Source organism: Rana temporaria, chromosome 10 (assembly GCF_905171775.1).
Source record: "Rana temporaria chromosome 10, aRanTem1.1, whole genome shotgun sequence".
Classification (NCBI taxonomy): Eukaryota; Metazoa; Chordata; class Amphibia; order Anura; family Ranidae; genus Rana; species Rana temporaria.
This window is the reverse complement of record NC_053498.1, coordinates 67,068,442-67,090,010: the sequence shown is the minus strand read 5'-3', so window position 1 is coordinate 67,090,010 and position 21,569 is coordinate 67,068,442. Positions and strand designations below refer to the sequence as shown.

Here is a 21,569-nt window from a genome sequence, read left to right as displayed (position 1 = left end):
AGAATTGGCTTTGCTGTCAAAAATTTCAATAATGACGAGGCTTTACCCATGTAAAGGTGGTCAATGAGGGTTGCTAACCAATAGTGATCCTTATCTTTGATGCCATGTTTTCGTGGGTCCTTTCGCAGGCTTTGAAGAATGAGGGAGCCCACGCACTGCAAGTTTTTGGAGGCATGAGAAGCAAACTCCTCAGGGTCACTGAGGATTATAGTATCTGAAACTGCCTCCTCCCAGCCACGTTCTACTCCCAAAGGTTCTCTGGATGGAAAACCATCTGTTAGCCCCTGCAGCATTGAGTTCCACCTGAAGGGCATGTCACAATTCAGGCAGTTTATGGGCAGGTGGAATTCAAAAAGAATAGAATAGAAAAAAAGAATGGAATAACCTTTAATAGAATAGAAAATAATATAATTAAAAAAAAATAGAACAGAATAGAATAGAAAGAATATAACCATTTATAACAAATCCGAAATACGGAAAAAAAAATACGATTTGGATGAAATTCAAATAATTTTCAATTTCGAATAGTATTCCAATTTAGAATAAAATAGAATAAAATAGAAAATAAAGGAATAGGATAGAAAAAAATGTAGAATCAAAAAGAATATAACAGAAAATAAAAGAATAGGAGTAAAACAGAACAATAATAGAATATAAAATAAAAGAACAGAATAGAATAGAATAGAAATAAATAGAATATAATAGAACAACATAGAAAGAATATAACCATCTTCTAAAATTCAAATTTGAAATACGAATTTCAGAAGATGGTTATATTCATTCTATATTATTATATTCTATTGTATTTGTTTCTATTATATTCTAGTCTATAATCTGTTCTTTTATTAGCTTAAAAATGATTTTTTTCCAGAAAGAACTTATCTATGTGGTCTTTTATTAAACTCTCCAGTATCTTCCAAAATTATACAAACTGTTAAACAAACAGGTCTATAGTTACTTAGTAAAGACTTTGATCCCTTTTTAAATTTGGGCACCACATTGGCCTTATGCCAATGCTGTGGTACCATTCCAGTCATTAACGAGTCCTTAAAAATTAGAAACAATAGCCTTGAAATAAAAGAGCTCAATTATTTTAGGATCCGTGGGTGGATGCCATCTAGTCCTGGTGCTTTATCCACCTTGATTCTGTCTACATGTTTCTGGACCATATCACTTTTGAGCCATTGTGAATCAATTGGGGCTGTGTCACTCCCACCCCCATTATGACATGAGCTCCCCAATGCCTACAATCTCAGACCATATGCATATTGCATATGCAAATGATCCTTCTACGCTGATTCCTGAACGAGTTTGCGTCGCGTAACCGTCGCTAACGTCGTTTGCGTAAGCGGAAATTTAGTCCTGCTATTATGAGGAGTAAATTTCCGCAAGTCCCACGTAGGCCATGTTACGGATGGCGTCGGGTCCGCGTCGTGTTTTTTCGTCGGGTACGTCGTTTCCGTAAGTCGTTCTTGAATACGACTTTACGTCAATGACGCACACGTCGGCGTCATTGACGTTTTCCGCCGAGAACTGGAGCATGCGCACTGGGCTTTTTGAAGCCCGGCGCATGCGCAGTTCATTAGAATCGGGGGCGCGCTTAATTTGAATACAAGCCGCCCCCTTGGAGATCCGCCAGGCTACGCCGGGGCATTTACACTCCGCCGTCCCAACTTATGGAGCAAGTGTTTGGGGAATACAATACTTGCTCCTGTAAGTTGGGACAGCGGAGTGTAAGTGCCTTAAGCGCAGCCCGCGGATTTTTAGAGAGAATATGGGCCATTGAACCCAAGGTGGGGTTGAGATCAGGGACGAAGTCACACTATAAGCATAAACAGCCATCAGATTTGACAAATCGAAAAAGAAGAAAACAAAAGGGTAAACTGGATGGATGCGAGGCATGGGATGGACCCTAATGATCCCGAAAGGAAACTCAACGATGATTCAAGAAAGGTGGGGGGGGCGTGAGCACCAAGAACAAGTTGTTGATGTAGAAGAAGGGTAGACAGCGAGGCCTTGGCTGCAGTTGTGAAGGTGGTAGTCCTTTTTGTCACGGTTGGATGTGGGCAAGGGAATTTGGTGTCCAGAAGGGGTTGGCCACCAGGTGCCTTGTCAGGAGTTAGATCCCTTTCCTTGTTGTTCTGTCAAGTTGGAGAGAATGGGGCCAGTTGAGGCAGGGGGGGAGAGCTGTGATATAACAATGAGAGCTTTTCGAAATTCGCCATGAAGGGTTTCCATTTGCGATAGAAGCGTGTTTTGGTCCGCTCTTGTGTTAAGTCCGCATTGAGCTTGTCCTTCTAAAGTAATTGCAGTAATTCCTTTTTGAGTTGGGAAGTATTTGGGCAAACATTGGATATCCAGTTCTTCAGGATGGATCTTCTGGTGAGCAAGAGGCAGATCAGAATCCAGTCGTTACCGGAGGGGGCGGGTAGAAGTGACCAGGGTAGCAGTTGGGGGTCCCAGTGGCCAAAAATAAGAAGTAGAGGGTCTTTGGGTAATTTTAGCAGAGTTACTTCAAAAATGTATGATAGGACTTGATCCCAAAAAGTGGAGATGTAAGTGCATGACCAGAAGCAATGGGTCAGTGAAGGCCTGGGGTGGTGACACAGAGGGCAAGCTGGGGCGGTTTTGGCCTGTTTGGCAGAAAGAAAGGGAATGTGGGCCCGGAGGACGATTTTCAGTTGGGTTTACCTCCAGAACTTGTTGGGGATCAATTTGTGGATGGTGTTGAGGCCATGAAGAAGCTTGTCCACCAGCTCGGTGACTGGGAAGTCTTTAGACCAGTTGGCAGCTGATGAGGACGCTAGGGGAGGAGTAGATTTCAGGAGAAGAGGTAGGTAGATGTCCGAAATTTTGTAAGAGCCCTGAGAGAGAAGGGTGTCCGTGAGAGATACTTTGAATCTTTTGCAGTCGTCTCTACAGGCGTTTTTCAGGAAGCTGACGCATTGTCCGTATTGGAAAATATGTGGCAGGGGGAGTGAGAATTTGACGGCTAGAGTTTGAAAGCTGATGGGGTGTTCAGTTAGCCGGTCGCAAAACGAGAAAAATTCCGTAAGTCCCTTTTGCTGCCAGGAGAGGTACGGCTGATTTTCCAGGCCTGGGAGGAAGCTCAGATTCCCCTGAATTGGGAGGTGGCGAGAAATAAAGGGCGATAGTTTGAGGCCCTTCCTAGCTTCTCTCCATGCGATGACCATGTCACGAAGCAAGAGATTGTGTTGAAGGGGTGGGGGGGATGGATTTCCACTGACAATTTAGTCGATTAATCGATTAAAAAAAAAAATGATTAATCAAACAGAAAAATTTTGATCAGTAACAGCCCTAATTTTTTTTAAACCTTTACAACCCCTTTAACACTGGGAGGTCTATAATAAACTCAAATGATAATCTTTGTAGTACGCACACCCATGTACATTTCCACCCATAATGCTTCAGACTCCTCACACTCTGCACCGACTAGGTGCTCTTTTACAATCACTTTGAGATCACTTCTCACATAGAGACAGACACCACCACCCCTCTGTTTTACCCTGTTTTTCCAAAAGAGAGAATAGCCAGTCATGTGAAAAATGAAACCATGGTTCAGCAATACCAGTTAAATCATAGTTCTCCTCGTGCACCAGAGCTTCCAACTCAACTATTTTGCTTAACCACTTAAGGACCGCCTAACGACGATATACGTTGGCAGAATGGCACCGCTGGGCACAATCACCTACCTGTACGTGATTGTATAAAGCCCAGCGGTGGGTCGCCGGCGCACTCCCGTGACCCGGTCCGAAGCTCCGTGACCTCGGCCGTGGGACTCGCGGACCTGATCGCCGCTACAGTCCCGCGATCGGTCCCCGGAGCTGAAGAACAGGGAGAGCCGCGTGTAAACATGGCTTCCCCGTTCTTCACTGTGGCGTTGTCATCGATTGTGTGTTCCCTAATATAGGGACGCACAATCAATGACGTCAGACCTACAGCCACACCCCCCTACAGTTGTGAACACACTTCAGGGAACACATAACCAAATCAGCGCCCCCTTGTGGTTAACTCCCAAACTGCAACTGTCATTTTCACAATAAACAATGCATTTTAAATGCATTTTTTGCTGTATAAATGACAATGGTCCCAAAAATGTGTCAAAATTGTCCGAAGTGTCCGCCATAATGTCGCAGTCATGAAAAAAACCGCTGATCGCCGCCATTAGTAGTAAAAAATAAAACTATCCCCTATTTTGTAAACGCTATAAATTTTGCGCAAACCAATCGATAAACGCTTATTGCGATTTTTTTTACCAAAAATAGGTAGAAGAATATGTATTGGCCTAAACTGAGGAAAAAACTTTTTTTTATATATGTTTTTGGGGGATATTTATTATAGCAAAAAGTAAAAAATATTGAATTGTTTTCAAAATTGTCGCTATATTTTTGTTTATAGCGCAAAAAATAAAAACTGCAGAGGTGATCAAATACCACCAAAAGAAAGCTCTAGTTGTGGAAAAAAAAGGACGCCAATTTTGTTTTGGAGCCACGTCGCACGACCGCGCAATTGTGAGTTAAAGCGACGCAGTGCCGAATTGCAAAAAGGGGCCTGGTCTTTTACCTGCATTTTGGTCCGGGTCTTAAGTGGTTAACAGACTTCTGGAATTGGTGAACAAACACTTTAATTCATTGTCACATTTAACACACTTATTTTGCATATTTTTTATTTGCAAATAGTATAATTTTCAATTGTTGGTACCTATTTAAAAAAAATGCTGCACTGTGGTTAAACATGCAGAAAAGCATGGATATATACTGTGTTAATTGTGCAGTAATGCACTGATATACTGTATACTGCAGGAAACCTGCCCTGCCCAGGAAAACTGACACTGACTGAAGTAAAATTAAATGGTCATACTTCATTCACAAAACTCACACTGAAGTAAAAATAAATGTTCACATTACACTCACACTTAAAGTGGATGTAAACCCACTCTCATCCTTTCTAAACTACTGCCATAGTACTGCCTCCTGCATGTATCCTTACCTGTCAAATGTTTCCCCTCTGTCTGTTATAAGAACGGAAAAACTGCAGATTCTGTGGGTGGATCTGTTGTCTGGAGCTCGGTGGGTGGAGTCGTGATGTCAGTAGACTCCCCACCCTCCTCTCCACTCCCCTTGTCAACATACATTTTTTCCTGTGTATTCCTTACACTAAATTTTGCTATGATCACTAACATCCAGTCAAAATCCAGAAAAGTAACCACATGACTTCAGAAAAGGAGTGGGGGTGGGAATTAAAAAAGAATAGCTGTCTCCAGGCTAGTGCATGAGATATGTAAAGAACCTGTCACTCACAGCAAGGGGGCGGAACGGACCAAGGTTTTTCTCTGTAAGTCTGTTTTATTTCACTGAGCAATAAAAGAGGATTGCTCAGAGCTGAATGGGCACAGATGATAGGAAATCGTATACCCTACTTTGTGACATTAAAAAAAAATCACTTTAATTATCACTAGATTCACACTAAACTTATATTCTACAATGTCAATAGACGCACAATAGCACACTATAGCACACTAATTTGCTAGTAGCACTGAACAGAACCCTGTTCTATTTCTCTCCATGCCAAAATCACACTGCAAATGGTAGCTATAGGGAGATTTTTTTTAGTGTGGGGCGAGACTAAGAGCAATGAGCCATGATTGGATAGAGTCACCATTATTTTCACCAATCATGGCTCTGACAGTGCTCTGTGCCCTGATTAGGCACATATTTCATTGCTTCAGCCAATCAGGGCTTTCAATGCACTGTGCGGAGATGCAGTGCATGTGGTCATTTAGGGGGGTGAACAAACAGCCGATTGCCCCGATAATTTGGGTGTTTATTGAACGGGCGAACAGCTAATGTTTGGCACGAACACATGCTCGGGCAGAACCATTCGCCCAACTCTATATACAATATTATACAGTGTAAAATTGATATATACCAGATTGGACTTAGATAGGTAGATTGCATTTAGAAAACATATAAATCATGTAAAGAATAATAAATACATTCTTAGAAACCCCCCCCCCCCCCAAAAAAAAAAAAAAAAATTCCCCAAATGAATTAAAATACAGTTAAAGGTTACTAAAACCTTTGCATTATTTACATTTTGAAATGAATAGCATGTAAATGTTTTTAAAACATAAAGCAATAATGAAACTTTACCTTGGCAGGAATGGTCTGGCCAGGTTTTTATTTCGCTGCTGTGCTGAAATAGCTTTTTCATAGGAGACCATTGCAATCAGGTCATCCCAACCCGCTCGTGGCAGAAGGCCATATTGTTGTCGCACACGAGTTAAGCTGCGAGAACAAAAACATTTTCTTTTTTTTACTTTCCTTTTCATTGTGTTTTATAGTAGCAGTTTATCAGGATAACAGGGACACTTGAAAAGCTAACAACTGCTTTAGACTTTAACATATTTTCTTGTCTCTAAATTCACTCCACAAAGAGAAGGTGTTTGCTGAAGCCCACACTGAACTTGGGATAAACATAAAACTTTTTCTTCTGAGAACGAAAAGAGCAATACAATAAAATGGACATTCTACCCTTCTCTCATCTTACTATTTATGTGCCATTGGGGGTTATTTACGAAAGGCAAATCCACTTTGCACTACAAGTGCAAAGTACACTTGAAATTGCCCTGAAATTGCACTTGGTAGTGCAGTCATTGTAAATCTGAGGGGTAGATCTGAAATGAGGGAAAGCTCTGCTGATTTTAATATCCAATCATGTGCAAGCTAAAGTTCATTTTTTTATTTTCCTTGCATGTCCCCCTCGGATCTACAGCGGCTGCACTTCCAAGTGCACTTTCGGTGCAATTTTACTTGTAGTGCAAAGTGGATTTGCCTTTCGTACATAACCCCCATGGTGTTCCTGATTTTCACTCACTTACTGTCCTGATGACAACTGAAACTAAAGGAAAATTTCCCAAACTAGGCCATGGACAGCAAAAAAAGTCAAGGATTCTAACTATTCCCTATTTCACCCAGGACTGAAGAAAAAGTTAGCAAAAATATATTTTAATTATCATTACTCCTAATTGCGGAAAGTGTACCTATGGCTGGTTGCCATGTGTCATTGAAAATCATTGCTTTTGCAGTTTCCATCCTAATTGAAGATCGTCTCTCTCTCTCTCTCTCTCTCTCTCTCTTTCTCTCTCTCTCTCTCTCTCTCTGTATATATATATATCTATCTATCTATATATATATATATATATATATATATATATATATATATATATATAGATATAGATAGATAGATAGATAGATAGATAGATAGATAGATAGATAGATAGATAGATAGATGGATGTATATATATAGATGTATATAGATAGATAGCTATAGATAGATATACTGTATATTTTACAGTATATATAAAATGCTAATATGGTTAGTAAATGTGCTTTCCAGTGCAGTTCCATTATTAAAGCTGCTGTAGCTATTCTTTTATATTTGTACAAAATAAAAAATAGAGATTTGTAAGTGGTTGTGAATAATATACCGTAAATCATTTTTTTTAGTTAAAAATGCATATTTGAATAGCATTTTTTTCTTTTTAAACCAGAGTTTAGTATCATGAAAGCATTAAAGTGACACTTAACTCTGGTTTAAATTTTTTTAATGTTTATACAAGTATGTTTCCTTAGCTTAAAGCGGGGGTTCACCCAAAAATCAACTTTCTGCCATTAGATCCAGCATACTGCTGACATCTGCAGTATGCCGAGTTTTTTTTTTGTACTTATCGTTTTATCAGCCTTTGTTATCCGGCTCCGAGCAGGGATTTCTGTGGGGAATAGGCGTTCCTAAGCCAAGCGGAGTTGATTGACGTGCTGCTAAAGCGCGTCACGCCTTCCGAAAATACTCAAAGTGACACTCGAGTGTTTACGGCGCCTGCGCAGTCAGCTCTACACGGCAGGCGCAGGCGCCGTAAACACCCGAGTATGACTTTGGGTATTTTCAGAAGGCGTGACGTGCTTTAGCAGCCCGTCAATCAAATCCGCTTGGCTTAGGAACGCCTATTCCCCACAGAAATCCCCGCTCGGCTGATAAAACGATAAGTACAAAAAAAAAACAGCATACTGCAGATGTCAGCAGTATGCTGGATCTAATGGCAGAAAGTTGATTTTTGGGTGAACCTCCGCTTTAAAAGGTTCCTTCTTCATGGTCCTACTGTATGTAGGATCGTAGCCACCCTCCCATACCTGCTAATCAGATGGATTATGGGATTTTTAGGGTAGTATTTTAGGGTGGTATTGGCTGGATAAATAGAGGCCTGTGTGTACTGGAGTCGGTCATGACTGAAAAGGGTCTGCCGATCGGCTCCCAATCAGCGCTCTCAGCTAATGGAGACTTCTGGCAGGTGGGCCGTCTCCCTATCAGAACACAATAGCACAGCAGAGGAGATCGCTGTACCAACATTGGATTGATAGTACAGCGGCTCCTTCTAAATCCATGGGGTTTTGTGGAAACTTTGGAGACAATTTAGACTTATGTCAATATTCCAACAGAGAGTAATTAATAGTGGTGAGGGCAGAAATAGGGACAGCTTTTAGTCGCCCCTTCCCTAGCATTCCTACTGGTTTCTCTGTAACAGACAGGGTAAAAAATATGGAAATTTCTTACAGCACTTTCACCATGGGTAAGGATGATTATTTAAACAAACAGTCTGGTAATCACTTTTCATGAGCTGATAGATTTATTTTACAGACATTATGGACACATAATATTATGCCTCAGGTTCACTGACTGGCCATTAATTAAGAAAAATAGATAGCAACTCATGCCGCGTACACACGTTCATTTTTCGGCATGAAAGAAAACGTTGTTTTTTAGCATGTCCAAAAAACAAAGTTTTTCCAACTTCATCATTAAAAACGACGTTGCCCACACACCATCGTTTTTCAAAAATGATGAACAAAGCGCGGTGACGTACAACACGTACAACGGCACTCTAAAGGGGAAGTTATATTCGCCTTTGGGCTGCTTTAGCTGATTCCTTATTAGTTAAAGATGATTCGCGCTTTTTTGTCTGTTACAGCGTGATGAATGTGCTTACTCGATTATGAACGATAGTTTAACCAGAACGAGCGCTCCTGTCTCATAGCTTGCTTCTGAGCATGCACGGGTTTAAAACGTCGTTTTAGCCCACACACGATCATTTTTTACAACCCAAAAAATGAAATTTTTTAAAACGAGGTTAAAAAATGCAGCATGTTCCAAAAAATTTTTTGTCGTTTTTCAGAAACGGAAAAACGATGTGCAGCCCACACACGATAATTTTAAATGACGTTTTTAAAAACGACGTTTTCTTTCATGCCGAAAAATGATCGTGTGTACGTGGCATCAGGTTCCAAAAAACCTCTATTAACCACTTAAGGACCGCCTCCTGCACATATACATCGGCAGAATGGCACATGTACGTACAGGTACGTCCTGTACTAGTACCCAGCCGTGGGTCGCGGGTGCGTGCCCGCGGCGCGCTCCCGCGACCCGGTCCGAAGCTCCAGGACCGCGGGACCAGCGGACCCGATCGCTGCCGGAGACCCGCGATCGGTCCCCGAAGCTGAAGAATGGGGAGAGCCACATGTAAACACAGCTTCCCCGTTCTTCACTGTGGCGGCTGCATCGATCGTGTCATCCCTTTATAGGGGGACACAATCGATGACGTCACACCTACAGCCACACCCCCCTACAGTTGTAAACACACTTCAGGGAACACATAACTTCATCAGCGCCCCCTTGTGGTTAACTCCCAAACTGCAACTGTCATTTTCACAATAAACAATGCATTTTAAATGCATTTTTTGCTGTAAAAATGACAATGGTCCCAAAAATGTGTCAAAATTGTCCGAAGTGTCCGCCATAATGTCGCAGTCATGAAAAAAATCGCTGATCGCCGCCATTAGTAGTAATTTTTTAATTTTTTTATAAAAATGCAATAAAACTATCCCCTATTTTGTAAACGCTATAAATTTTGCGCAAACCAACCGATAAACGCTTATTGCGATTTTTTTTAACCAAAAATAGGTAGAAGAATACGTATCGGCCTAAACTGAGTAAAAAAAAAAATTATATATTTTTGGGGGATATTTATTATAGCAAAATTAAAAAATATTGCATATGCATATTGCAATTGTCAGTTAAAGCGACACAGTGCCGAATTGCAAAAAGGGGCAAGGTCCTTTAGCTGCATTTTGGTCCGGGTCTTAAGTGGTTAACAAAATTTGGAGTCATACTGTATTTATACATTTACCTTTCCTGGAGATCTGCCAAGGTCCCAGCAGTTTTGCTTGATGCCATTAGCTAATTCTGCAAAATTATAGAACATTGGAAAAAAAATATTGTAAAACTGATCATTGTAAGTGAAGGAAATGTAGTCATTTGAGATTTAACTGAATAATTTAGCAGCATTATATTAATCCACTGTGTATTGCTAATTCACCGTAGGATTTTGTGTACATCTTGCATATAAAACAAATATCGCCATGTCATATACAGTTAACTCTCTTAAAAATCATGATTTTACTTACTCGCCAAAATAAAAACTCTAAGAGAAGTACTTTGAGGGATGGGGGTAGAAGAAATGAAGAGAGGATGAAAAAGCCACAGGATAGAACCTTGTGAGTAAATCTTGAGTATATGTATACTTTCGTCTGTAAGGTTGCTTGGACAGGGATCAAGCAACCTATGTGTTAAGCATATGGATATAATTGCAACATGCAAAGAGTAGTCATACACAATGCTTTTTGGTATTCTATAGATACTTGCACTGGAACCAGTAAGATCCCAGTATCCATAATATGGATAGTTCATAAACTGGGTACGATGGATGATGAAATCAAGCAGAATGGGTGAACAGTCCACAGTTTAGGGCAGGTCTCTTGAAGTAAGTGGAAGCACACCCCAAACATGTAGAAAAAAAGCAAAGGAAGAGGCGCCTTCTAAGTGCAGACAGTGTAGAACGGAGTTCCACCTATTTTTTTTTTTTTTTAAACAGTCCCCCATTTCGCAGAAGCTACAACTTCTGCGCAAACCAATCAACACACGCCTACCGCGACTCTCTCCACCAAAAATATGCAGAAGAATACGCATCGGCCCAAACCGAGGACAATTCTTTTTCCTTCTATATATATATTTTGGGGATATTTACCATAGCAAAAAGCAAAAAACATTGTTCTTTTCCAAAATTGTTGCTCCATCCTTGTCTATAGCGCAAAAAACAAAAACCACAGAGGCGATAAAATACCACCAAAAGAAAGCTCAACCCGTGGGGAAAAAAGGACATCAATCCCGTTTGGGAGCCACGCCGCACGACCGCGCAACCATCAGCCAAAGCGCCGCAGCGCCGCATCGCAAAATGGTCCGGGGCTGAAGTGCTCTTTTTTTTTTCTCTTTCTTTTTACAACCACGTCAGACTCAACCACAGCAAGAGACTTGCTCATGATTTAATTTATTCATAAATATTGTCTCTACTTCAGTTTCGCATCATTTGTGGTTATCTATACTGTTTTTTATATTTATCTTTTTATTTCATTTTTTTCCCTCCCTTCCCTTCCCCTTTTGTTTCCCTTTCCCCCATCTCCTCCCCTCCCCCCCTGGTCTCCTAATGGTTTGTTCCTTCCTTTCTATTCCTCCATTATTTTCCCCAGATATTCCTCCGATGTTTTAAAGTCTTTCCACTGTCTCCATTTTTTATTATGTTGGCTCACATCGCAGCTACATAGATATTCCATCCTGTTGTAGTTTTCAACTCTTTCAAACCATTCTTTTATATCAGGTTTTCTTTTATTTAGGCAATTTTTTGGTATTAGTCCTTTTGCGGCATTTATTAATGGTGGGATTAATGTTTTCCTGTATCTTGTATTTGATTATTTTGTTTCATGGAACACACATGCTTGTATGCTATTAGCTATCTTTTCTCCAGTTATTACTTCCACAAGATCCCAGATTTCCTGCCAATATTCCTTTATCTTTGGGCAGTCCTACCATATATGTATAGTTGTTCCAATCTGTCCATATTCTCTCCAACACAGTGGGGTTTTATCTTTATTAAATGTATGGATTGCTTCGGGTGTCCTATGCCATCTTGAAATACATTTGTAGTTCATTTCAATTGTATTCATATCGGTTGCGGTGTTATGTACGAATGCTATTTTCCTGACGCATTCATGGCAGCACACACTGGGTTGTGACTCCGCCCCCACAACCTGACAGGATTGGTTAGCTATAAATTTGAAGAGGAGACACCCGGCATTATTCTCTTTTTTTATCCTCACCTGACAGGACGTGGACGTACAGCTTGTCTCCTACCGCTATCGCCCCAGCAGGTTCAGCCTCTCCTGTTTTGGAAGTCCCCCTTGTACAGTCTCTAATAGAGCTTTTATAGGGGGAGCCCCGCTCTGGTGGTCTCAGGGGTTAATCCCGGCAAGTTCCTGGCATATATGCAAGCTTTAAATAAGCTTAAACAGGCAGTGTGGCTCTCTAACTTTTTTTCTCTTTCCACTCCTCTTTCTGGGTATGCCCTTCGTTTTATATGTCAAAGCTTTCCTGTTGCTTTCTTCCAGTACATCCTTCTGCTGCTTCCCTGTGTTTTTCATGGAGCCCACTGCCCTCGCAGACCACTACCAACAAACGAGGTATGGAGACCATCACTTTCGGGTAAGTAGAGAAGAGACAAAAAAGAGAGCCGGCCACTAAACACTGCCTTTCTGTTGCAGTCCCATCAGGCCAAGAGACGCAAGCCCACGGCGCAGGGAGAGGTCCAGGCATGCATCAAGCAGGAGGTCCCGTAAAAGTCGGTCAAGATCTTCCTCCCGCTACCATCGATCAAGGCATAGCCGATCACGCCGCAGCCGCTCCCGTCATAGCCGGTCTCATCGCAGATGGTCTCCCTCATCTCACCGCGCGCATTATCATACCCGTCCTGCAGCTAACGCTTGCTGGGTGTGCGGTGCTACTGCTTTGCCAGGAAAGCTAGCATGTCAGACTTGCTTTAATGAAGCAACTAGAGAAAAGGAGACGAGCGCCAGGATGACTACAGATTTCTCCTCCCAACAGCTCGTGGGGGAGTCAGCGCAAGAATCAATGTGGACTTCAGTTCCTTTGGTCTGTGATGAGCCCACTCCGGGCACTTCATCCGCCTCCGGCCCATATGCCCAACTAATAGAGGCTCATTCCGATCATGAAGATCGAGAACTTGTGTCTGGATTTGACTTCTGTCTAGTCGAACCTTTTGCCAGCTCGGTCAAGGCGACAATAGGTTGGGAAGAACCCGTGATGGAACCACCCAAGGTTGGGAAATATTTCCCCGAGTTAAGGAGGGATCCCGAACTGTTTCCCTTCATCGAAGAATTGGAAGACCTCATTAAGGAGGAGTGGGAGAAACCGGACAAGCGTCCCGGTCTGTCCAACAAACTCTCTAAACTGTACCCTCTGAAAGACTCTAAAGTCGCTTCCCTCATTAACGCTCCCGTGGTGGATGCTTCTCTTATGCGACTCGCCAGGCATGTCACTCTGCCAATAGAGGACGCAGTATCATTCCGGGATGTTCTCGACCGTAAGATCGACCTAGAATTAAAGAAGGCTTACTCCACATCGGGGGGAGCATGTAGACCAGCTATTGCTACAGCAGCTGTCGCTAAGGCCATTTCCGCATGGGCAGCCAATGCTGAGAAGGTTCTCCTGAAAGGTGCTGATCGAGGGGATGTCATATCCTCCTTGCAGGAGATCAGGCTAGCCGGTGACTTTATGGCGGGGGCCTCGGTGGATATCATTCGTTCTTCGGCCAGGTCCATGTTAGCCTCAGTTATGGCCCGCAGAGCCTTATGGTTAAAGCCTTGGGTCGCTGACGCGGCTTCAAAAGCCAACTGGTGCAGGATACCATATGATGGCACGAACTTGTTCGGCACAAAATTAGATTCGGCAATCTCCAAGGTCACTGGTGGAAAATCGGGGCTTATTCCCTCCGACAGAAGACCCAAGCCTCAGAAAGGTCCTACCTTCAGGCGTAATCTGCCTGAGAGGTACAGTGAGGCCAGATCCTATCGTCCCGGTAAGGAGTTCAGGAGAGAATGGAGACCTAATCGCCCACCCTTACGAGGGGGCAGAAGCCCAAGGTCACTACTGCAGGGGACCAGCAGAAGTCTTTTTGAAGTCTTGCCTGCCCACCCAGCTCAGGTGGGCGCCAGGCTCAGCAGTTTTGCGCAAATATGGTCGGACCACATAGAGGACCCATGGACTCTTTCTACAATAAAGCATGGCCACAGATGGAACTTTATAGGCGTATTGCCTCACGCTACCTTTCAACCCACCAAAATACCGTCTTCCCTAGACAAAAGGAAACTGCTCACTCAATACATCTTAGAACTAGTTCAGAAAAGAGCTATCGTGGAAGTTCCTTCGCACCAAAGAGGCAGGGGATTTTATTCCCCTCTCTTTCTGGTTCGAAATAAATCAGGGGACCTTCGGCCCGTGCTGGACCTCAAGCGGCTCAACAGAAGGATTCAGATAGAGGCCTTCAAAATGGAGAGTCTCCAGTCCATCCTCCTGGCAGTAAATCTCGGAGACTGGATGCTGTCGATCGACCTGTCAGACGCCTACCTCCATGTGCCAATACATCCCGCATACCAGAAGTTTCTGCGCTTTTCCATCGGCCAACATCACTGCCAATTCCGATGCCTACCATTCAGGATCTCCTCGGCTCCCAGGACGTTCACGAAGGTTATGCTTCCCCTCATAGCATTCCTCAGAGAGAAGGGGCTGCGCGTGCATCATTACCTGGACGATATCTTGCTCTTGGCAACAAATCGGGAGACTCTACTCCTCCAGCGGGAGATCCTAATCTCGACCCTCCAAAAGTTTGGCTGGTTAATCAACTGGCGAAAGAGCAGCCTTCAGCCATCACAGTCCAAGGTTTACCTGGGTGCAGAATTGGACACGAAACAGAACAGGGTACAACTGCCCTTAGAGAAGGTGAATCCCTTAGTCCGGAAAGTGCGGAATCTATTGTCCTCCAGTCTCACGTCTTCCAGAACCTGCCTCAGTATGCTGGGCTCGATGTCATCCACCATACCCATGGTACAATGGTCCCAATGGCGCATGAGAACCCTGCAGAACACTTTTCTCAGGCATTGGGACGGAGCATCAATGCACCAACCCATCAGCATCCCCAGTCATGTAAGACACTCCCTTCTGTGGTGGACTTGGCCTTCCAACCTCAGAAGATTCAGGCCCATAGCTCCTCCGGAACCGGAGATAGTGACATCCGATGCCAGCGAGAGAGGTTGGGGGGCTCACTACCTGGATCAGACAGCCCAGGGTCACTGGCACTTCCCTGCTCGGGGGACAGTCTCAAATATACTGGAGCTCCGAGCGGCATTCCAGGCCCTCTTAGCCTTTGCGCCTCTTCTACAGGGGAAGAGCGTCCTAATTCGGATGGAAAACAGTGTGGCGGTAGCCTACATCCAGAGGCAGGGCGGTACCCGAAGCCTCACTCTTCTGGAGGAAGTTCGCCCCATAATGGAGTGGTCCCAGATACATCTTCTGGACCTGAGAGCAGTCTATGTCCCAGCAGCACAGAATACGCTAGCCGACTTTCTGAGCAGGGAACTTCTATCCAACAACGAGTGGTCCTTGAATCCCCGGGTGTTCGCCGTTCTGACGGAAACCTGGGGGGTTCCGGAGACAGACCTGGCAGCAACACCAGCGAATGCCAAGTGTTCAAGATTCCTTTCCAGGGTACCCTTTCCAACAGCAGAGGGGACAGATTGCCTCCTTCACCCATGGGACTTCAATTTGGGGTACATCTTCCCCCCAACTCCTCTAATAGCGAGGTTTCTATCTCGACTCCGAAGGTCGTCGGCCACAGTAATCACAGTGGTACCATTCTGGCCGAGGAGACCGTGGTTTACGACGCTCCTACAGCTCAATACCCGACCTCCAATCCACCTTCCAGTTACAGCGGATCTCCTACTCCAAGGTCGGTCTCTCCATCCAGCCCCAGACAGGCTCCACCTGACAGCCTGGAGGTTGAGAGGGCTAGACTAAGGGAACAAGGATGTTCCCAGGCGGTTATAACAACCTTAATGCAAGCCAGGAAATCCTCCACGAACTCCATTTATACCAGGATTTGGGAAAAATTTGCCCAGTTGGCGCAACTCAAAGGTTGGAACCCCGTCTCACCCGATCCTTACCAGATCCTGGAGTTCCTGCAAACAGGAATTGACAAGGGACTAAATTCAAGCACCCTAAAGGTACAGATCTCCGCTCTGTCCACCAAAACTGGCACCAGGTGGGCCTTGCATCCTTTGATCATCCAGTTCATGAAGGCATGCGTAAAGATCAGACCACCCAGAAGACCGTCCTTCCCGTCCTGGGATCTTTCGGTGGTCCTCGAGGCGTTCTCCAATCCACCCTTCTTCCCACTCAACTCGATTTCTCTATGGGATCTGACCTTAAAGTTATCCTTCCTCATTGCCATTGCCTCGGCGAGGAGAGTGTCGGAGTTGCAAGCTCTCATGTCTAAGGAGCCATACCTGATTTTTCATCCCGACAGGGTGATTCTGAGACCGTCAGACCGTTTCCTGCCCAAAGTTACTTCGGCCTTCCATTACAGCCAGGACATCGTCTTACCATGCCTTTCTAACGAGAATGGCGAACCTCATGCCTTGGACATTAAATCTACAATTTCCAAATATCTGTCGGCTACTACTCATCTTAGATCAACAGACGCTCTCTTGATTATACCTCACGGGGCCAGGCGAGGCCAGGCGGCCACTTCCCGCACCATCGCCTCTTGGCTTGGCAGGGCTATTGGAAAAGCGTATTCCACTTAGCAGATGGAGATCCCGGAAGGCGTCAGGGCACACTCAACCAGGGCAGTGGCAACCTCTTGGGCAGCATATTGTGGTGTTTCTGCGGAAACTATATGCAGAGCAGCAACCTGGTCTTCCAGGCATACCTTTATCTCCCACTACAGGGTGGACGCCGCTCTCTTGGCTACGGCCGAATTTGGCAGATCTGTCATCAGGGCCAATTCTTCTGCTCTCTAGGGAATAAAATACTTTTGCATTGAACCCTCCCGACTGGCGAGCTATTTCCCAGTGTGTGCTGCCATGAATGCGTCAGGAAAACGGAAAATTGTATACTTACCTTTCCGTAATTTTCCTTTCCTGACGCATCTTCATGGCAGCACACAGCTGCCCACCCTACTGTTCAATGATGATATTTACGGAGAATAATGCCGGGTGTCTCCTCTTCAAATTTATAGCTAACCAATCCTGTCAGGTTGTGGGGGCGGAGTCACAACCCAGTGTGTGCTGCCATGAAGATGCGTCAGGAAATGAAAATTACGGAAAGGTAAGTATACAATTTTCCGTTATTCTTTCAACTTGTTGGTCCTTGAATTCCTTACTTATCTTTGATTCTGTCAGAATTTGATACACTCTTGATATCATGTGTTTTACTGGGGTTTGCAGAGAGCACAACCTCTCTAAGGGGGTTAATTTCTTTTCATCTCTTAAAGGTGTAGGTATTTAATTTATAAGATGTTTTAGTTGTATATATTCCCAGTGGTTGATATCCCACCTATTTTTTTCTTTTATCTCCAGAAATGTTTTTATCTTTCCCTGTTCTATAATGTCCTTTATTTGTGCAGCCCCCATCTTGTTTCCAAACCATGTCCCTTTCCCCGTCCCGCCTCACAGTCCCATCATGCTCTGGTACCTACCCATGTGATACCTACCCACGTGGGTAGGTACCGGAGCATGATGGGACTGTGAGGCCTATATAAGTCAGATGCAAACCGCACACCTGTCATTGCAGCGAGAAGAGGCGACGTGTCAACATCGGGAGAAGGCTGAAGAAGAGAAGAGAAGGGAAGAAGAAGACGTCACAGCACAGAAGAAGAAGAAGAAGAAGACATTCAGCCCTGAAGGAGAAGGCACCGGACAGCGGGAGGAAGAACCGGGGTGCGCCGAGTCAACAGCGGAGAGCGGCGAACATAGAAGAAGACCCCCGGAGAGTGGAGAAGACCCCCCGGATAGCGGAGAAGACCCCCTGGATAGCGGAAGAAGAAGCCCCCCCTGAGAAGCACACCACCCCTCGCTGAAGACGTCGGAGGAAACCCGCCGGGGGGTGGGCGCTTTTATAAAAGCGACCCCCCCCGGCGGTGGAAGAGAACCAGACGGCGGCGAAGAAGAGTGGCCCCCACCCGAAGACGTCAAAGAAGAAGCCCCCCCTGCAGAAAGAGCTAAAGAAGACAGGGGGTGCCTCAGGAGCAGACTAATAAATTATTTTAAAAACCTTTTTGTCGTGTTTATTAACTTTAACATTTTTCCTCCAGGTGAATGGGTAGGGGTACAATGTACCCCATATCCATTCACTTAGGGTGGGGGGCCGGTATCTGGGGGCCCCCTTATTAAAGGGGGCTCCCAGATTCCGATAAGCCTCCCGCCCGCATACCCCGACAACCAACGGCCAGGGTTGTCGGGAAGGGGCCCTGTCCTCATCAACATGGGGACAGGGTGCTCTGGGGTGGGGGGGCCACAGTGCGCCCCCCTGCCCCAGAGCACCCAACCCCCCCATGTTGAGGGCATGCAGCCTGGTACGACTCAGGAGGGGGCGCTCGCTCGTCCCCACTCCTTTCCTGGCTGGCCGGGTAGCGTGCTTTGGATACGGGTCTGGTATGGATTGTAGGGGGACCCCCTACGCCGTTTTTTCGGCGTAAGGGGGGTCTCCTTACAACCCATACCAGACCTAAGGGCCCGGTATGCTCCTGAGGGGGAATAAAAATAAAAATCCGGCGGGGAGTTCCCCCTCAGGATTCATAACAAACGCGGCACACGTGTAGAATTGGCGGGAATCCAAGTCGGATCTCTCGTCGCTTCTATGACGCGCTTGCTGGAATGTGCTTTTACTATTCCAGCAAGCGCGAGATGTCGGCACCCTGTCGCCGAGAATCAGCGCGATGCCGTCGTGCTAAAAACGCATTCTCGGCGGCAGGTACTGTACGTTACGCCTCCGCAACTTTTACAGGCAAGTGCCATATTCTCAAACGAAAGTTGCGGTGGCGTAGCGTAAATAGGCCGGCGTAAGCCCGCCTAATTCAAATGTGGTAGATGTGGGCGTGTGTTATGTAAATTTTATGTGACCCCACGTAAATGACGCTTTTTACGAACGACGCATGCGCCGTCCGTGAAAGTATCCCAGTGTGCATGCTCCAAATTAACCCGCAAGAAGCCAATGCTTTCGACGTGAACGTAAATGACGCCCAGCCCTATTCGCGAATGACTTACGCAAACGACGTAAAATTTTGAAAATTCGACGCGGGAACGACGTCCATACTTAACATTGGTACGCCTCATGTAGCAGGGGTAACTTTACGCCGGGAAAAGACTAACGTAAACAGCGTATCTGTACTACGTCAGCCGGGCGTATGTTCGTGAATTCGCATATCTAGCTGATTTACATATTTCTAGGCATAAATCAGCGTACACGCCCCTAGCGGCCAGCGTAAATATGCAGTTAAGATACGACGGCGTAAGAGACTTACGCCAGTTGGATCTAATACAAATCTATGCGTAACTGATTCTAAGAATCAGGCGCATAGATACGATGGCTCGGACTCAGAGTTACGACGGCGTAGCTGGAGATACGCCGGCGTAACTCGTTTGAGAATCCGGGCCTCTGTTTTTATGGGATTTATTTTGAAGTTCGAAAGTTCTCCGTACTTTTTTATTTCCTTAGCTATATTTGGCAAGGTCACCTTTGGGTTAGTTATATACATTAAAATATCATCGGCGTATGCCGCTATCTTATGTTCTTCTTTGCCTACTCTTGCCCCCTCTATTTTTGGATTATTTCGCAGAGTTGCCAAAAAAGGTTCCAGCGTTAGTACATATAGAAGTGGCGAGAGTGGGCACCCTTGTCTGGTCCTGTTATACATTTCAAAGGGAGATGACAGTTTACCATTAACCTTGACCATTGCTGTTGGTCTACTGTACAGATTTTGTATCCAGTGTCTAATTTTAGGTCCCATCCCCAGATGTTGAAGCGTATCCATCATAAATCCCCAGTCTACCCTGTCAAATGCTTTCTCTCGGCATCTATTGAGTTCCACCTATTTAAAAGTCAGCAGCTACAAGAAGTGTAGCTGCTGACTTTTAATAATTGTCCCATGGTAAAGCGATGCGGGCGAATGAAGCAGCCCTGTTCCTCTCCGCGCACTGGCATTGTAACTGTGGACCTCTGGCTGTGGCTTCACAGCCGGGCACGCACTGCGTGTGCGCGAGCTGCGCTGCACGCTGTGAATGACTGGGCAATGTTCTGGGACCTGTGACATGTCCCAGAAGATTGCATGGAGGGATGGGGGAGAGGTGGACTTCCTTCCGCTGCCGTGGCATGTCATGGGGTCACTATCACTTGAAGCGGATGTTCCATTTTTGGGTGGAACTCCACTTTAATGGTACAAAGATTAAAAACACTCAGATTGAGGTAAGTATGTGTCCGCATGTGAAAATAGTCCTGCAGTGAATCTAGCACGCTGGTCAGGCAGGCTGTGCCACTTGTTTCCCTGTGGACATCTCCCAGCTCTGTATGTAATGGTAGGTCTAGGGAGGAGGGCTGGGACGCATTTAGACTGCAGCAGCGTGTGATGTCACTGGAAGTGATGCAATGAGTTTCTGAGCGTGCACACTGTCGATTGGGAGGGACAGGCATGCTCCTTTCTCAAGCTGGAAACTACAGGGGCATGGATGCCTTATATAGAACACCATCTAGTAGCGATTAGGGAGAGTGGCAGGGGACAATACTACCAATAATATATAGTCATGTTAATAAGGCTCCATCTTGTGGTCAAAGTACAAAGAGCTCTCTGGTCTGTGTATCAGCTTCTGATACACAGACCAGAGAGCTCTTTGTACTTTGACCACTAGATGGACCCCCGTTAACATGACTATATATTATTGTAAGTATTGTCCCCTGAAACTCCCCCTAATCGCCATGCTCAGCAACGCGTTGCATAATTTCCAGTGACGTCACACGCCACTGCGGTCCACGTGGGTCCCAGCCCTCCTCCCTAAACCTACCATTACCTACAGAGCTGGTAGACGTTTCCCACAGGGATACACCCCCCATCCTTCACCATCCCCTATATGCATAATGGATAGATTCATGCATAGCAGAAGCTGTTCCAGGAGAGGACACCAGAGGAGCTTTCCCTGAGCCCGCCAACCTCTCACTGCCCCCATCCAAGGTAAGGACAGCGGGTGGTGGTGGTGGATGAGTGTGTTAGTGCCACGGGGGGAATAGTGCTGCTCCACCAGCGGCCCAGGAGGGGGGCTGTTTGCCCCCCCAAAAAAACTCCACCAACCGCCACTGGGGTACCTGAATAAGCCACCAAAAAATCTGTAATATGAAGATAATGAACAGATTTCAGCATGACAGGGGTTATACATATGTGTTTCCTTTTAACGTGTTTGTCTTGTAGATTGACTTGTATTCTGGTGTTTTTTTAAAGCTAATAAAAAAGAAAACCTGTTAAATTAAAACCAAGGAATGGTGAA

The 21,569-nt window shown here is 45.1% G+C and overlaps 1 protein-coding gene across 1 annotated transcript in view; it reads right to left on the bottom strand.

The window, feature by feature from the left end:
- The window catches only part of LOC120915125, a 138,970-nt gene that overhangs the window by 103,139 nt on the left and 14,262 nt on the right, over window positions 1–21,569 (bottom strand). The window contains exons 2-3 of the mRNA XM_040325383.1: window positions 10,262–10,317; window positions 6,174–6,308 (exon numbers count right to left, since the gene is read on the bottom strand). Coding sequence (XP_040181317.1) covers window positions 6,174–6,308; window positions 10,262–10,308 — 182 coding nt within the window. The 5' untranslated portion in view covers window positions 10,309–10,317. The remainder of the gene's footprint in view (window positions 1–6,173; window positions 6,309–10,261; window positions 10,318–21,569) is intronic.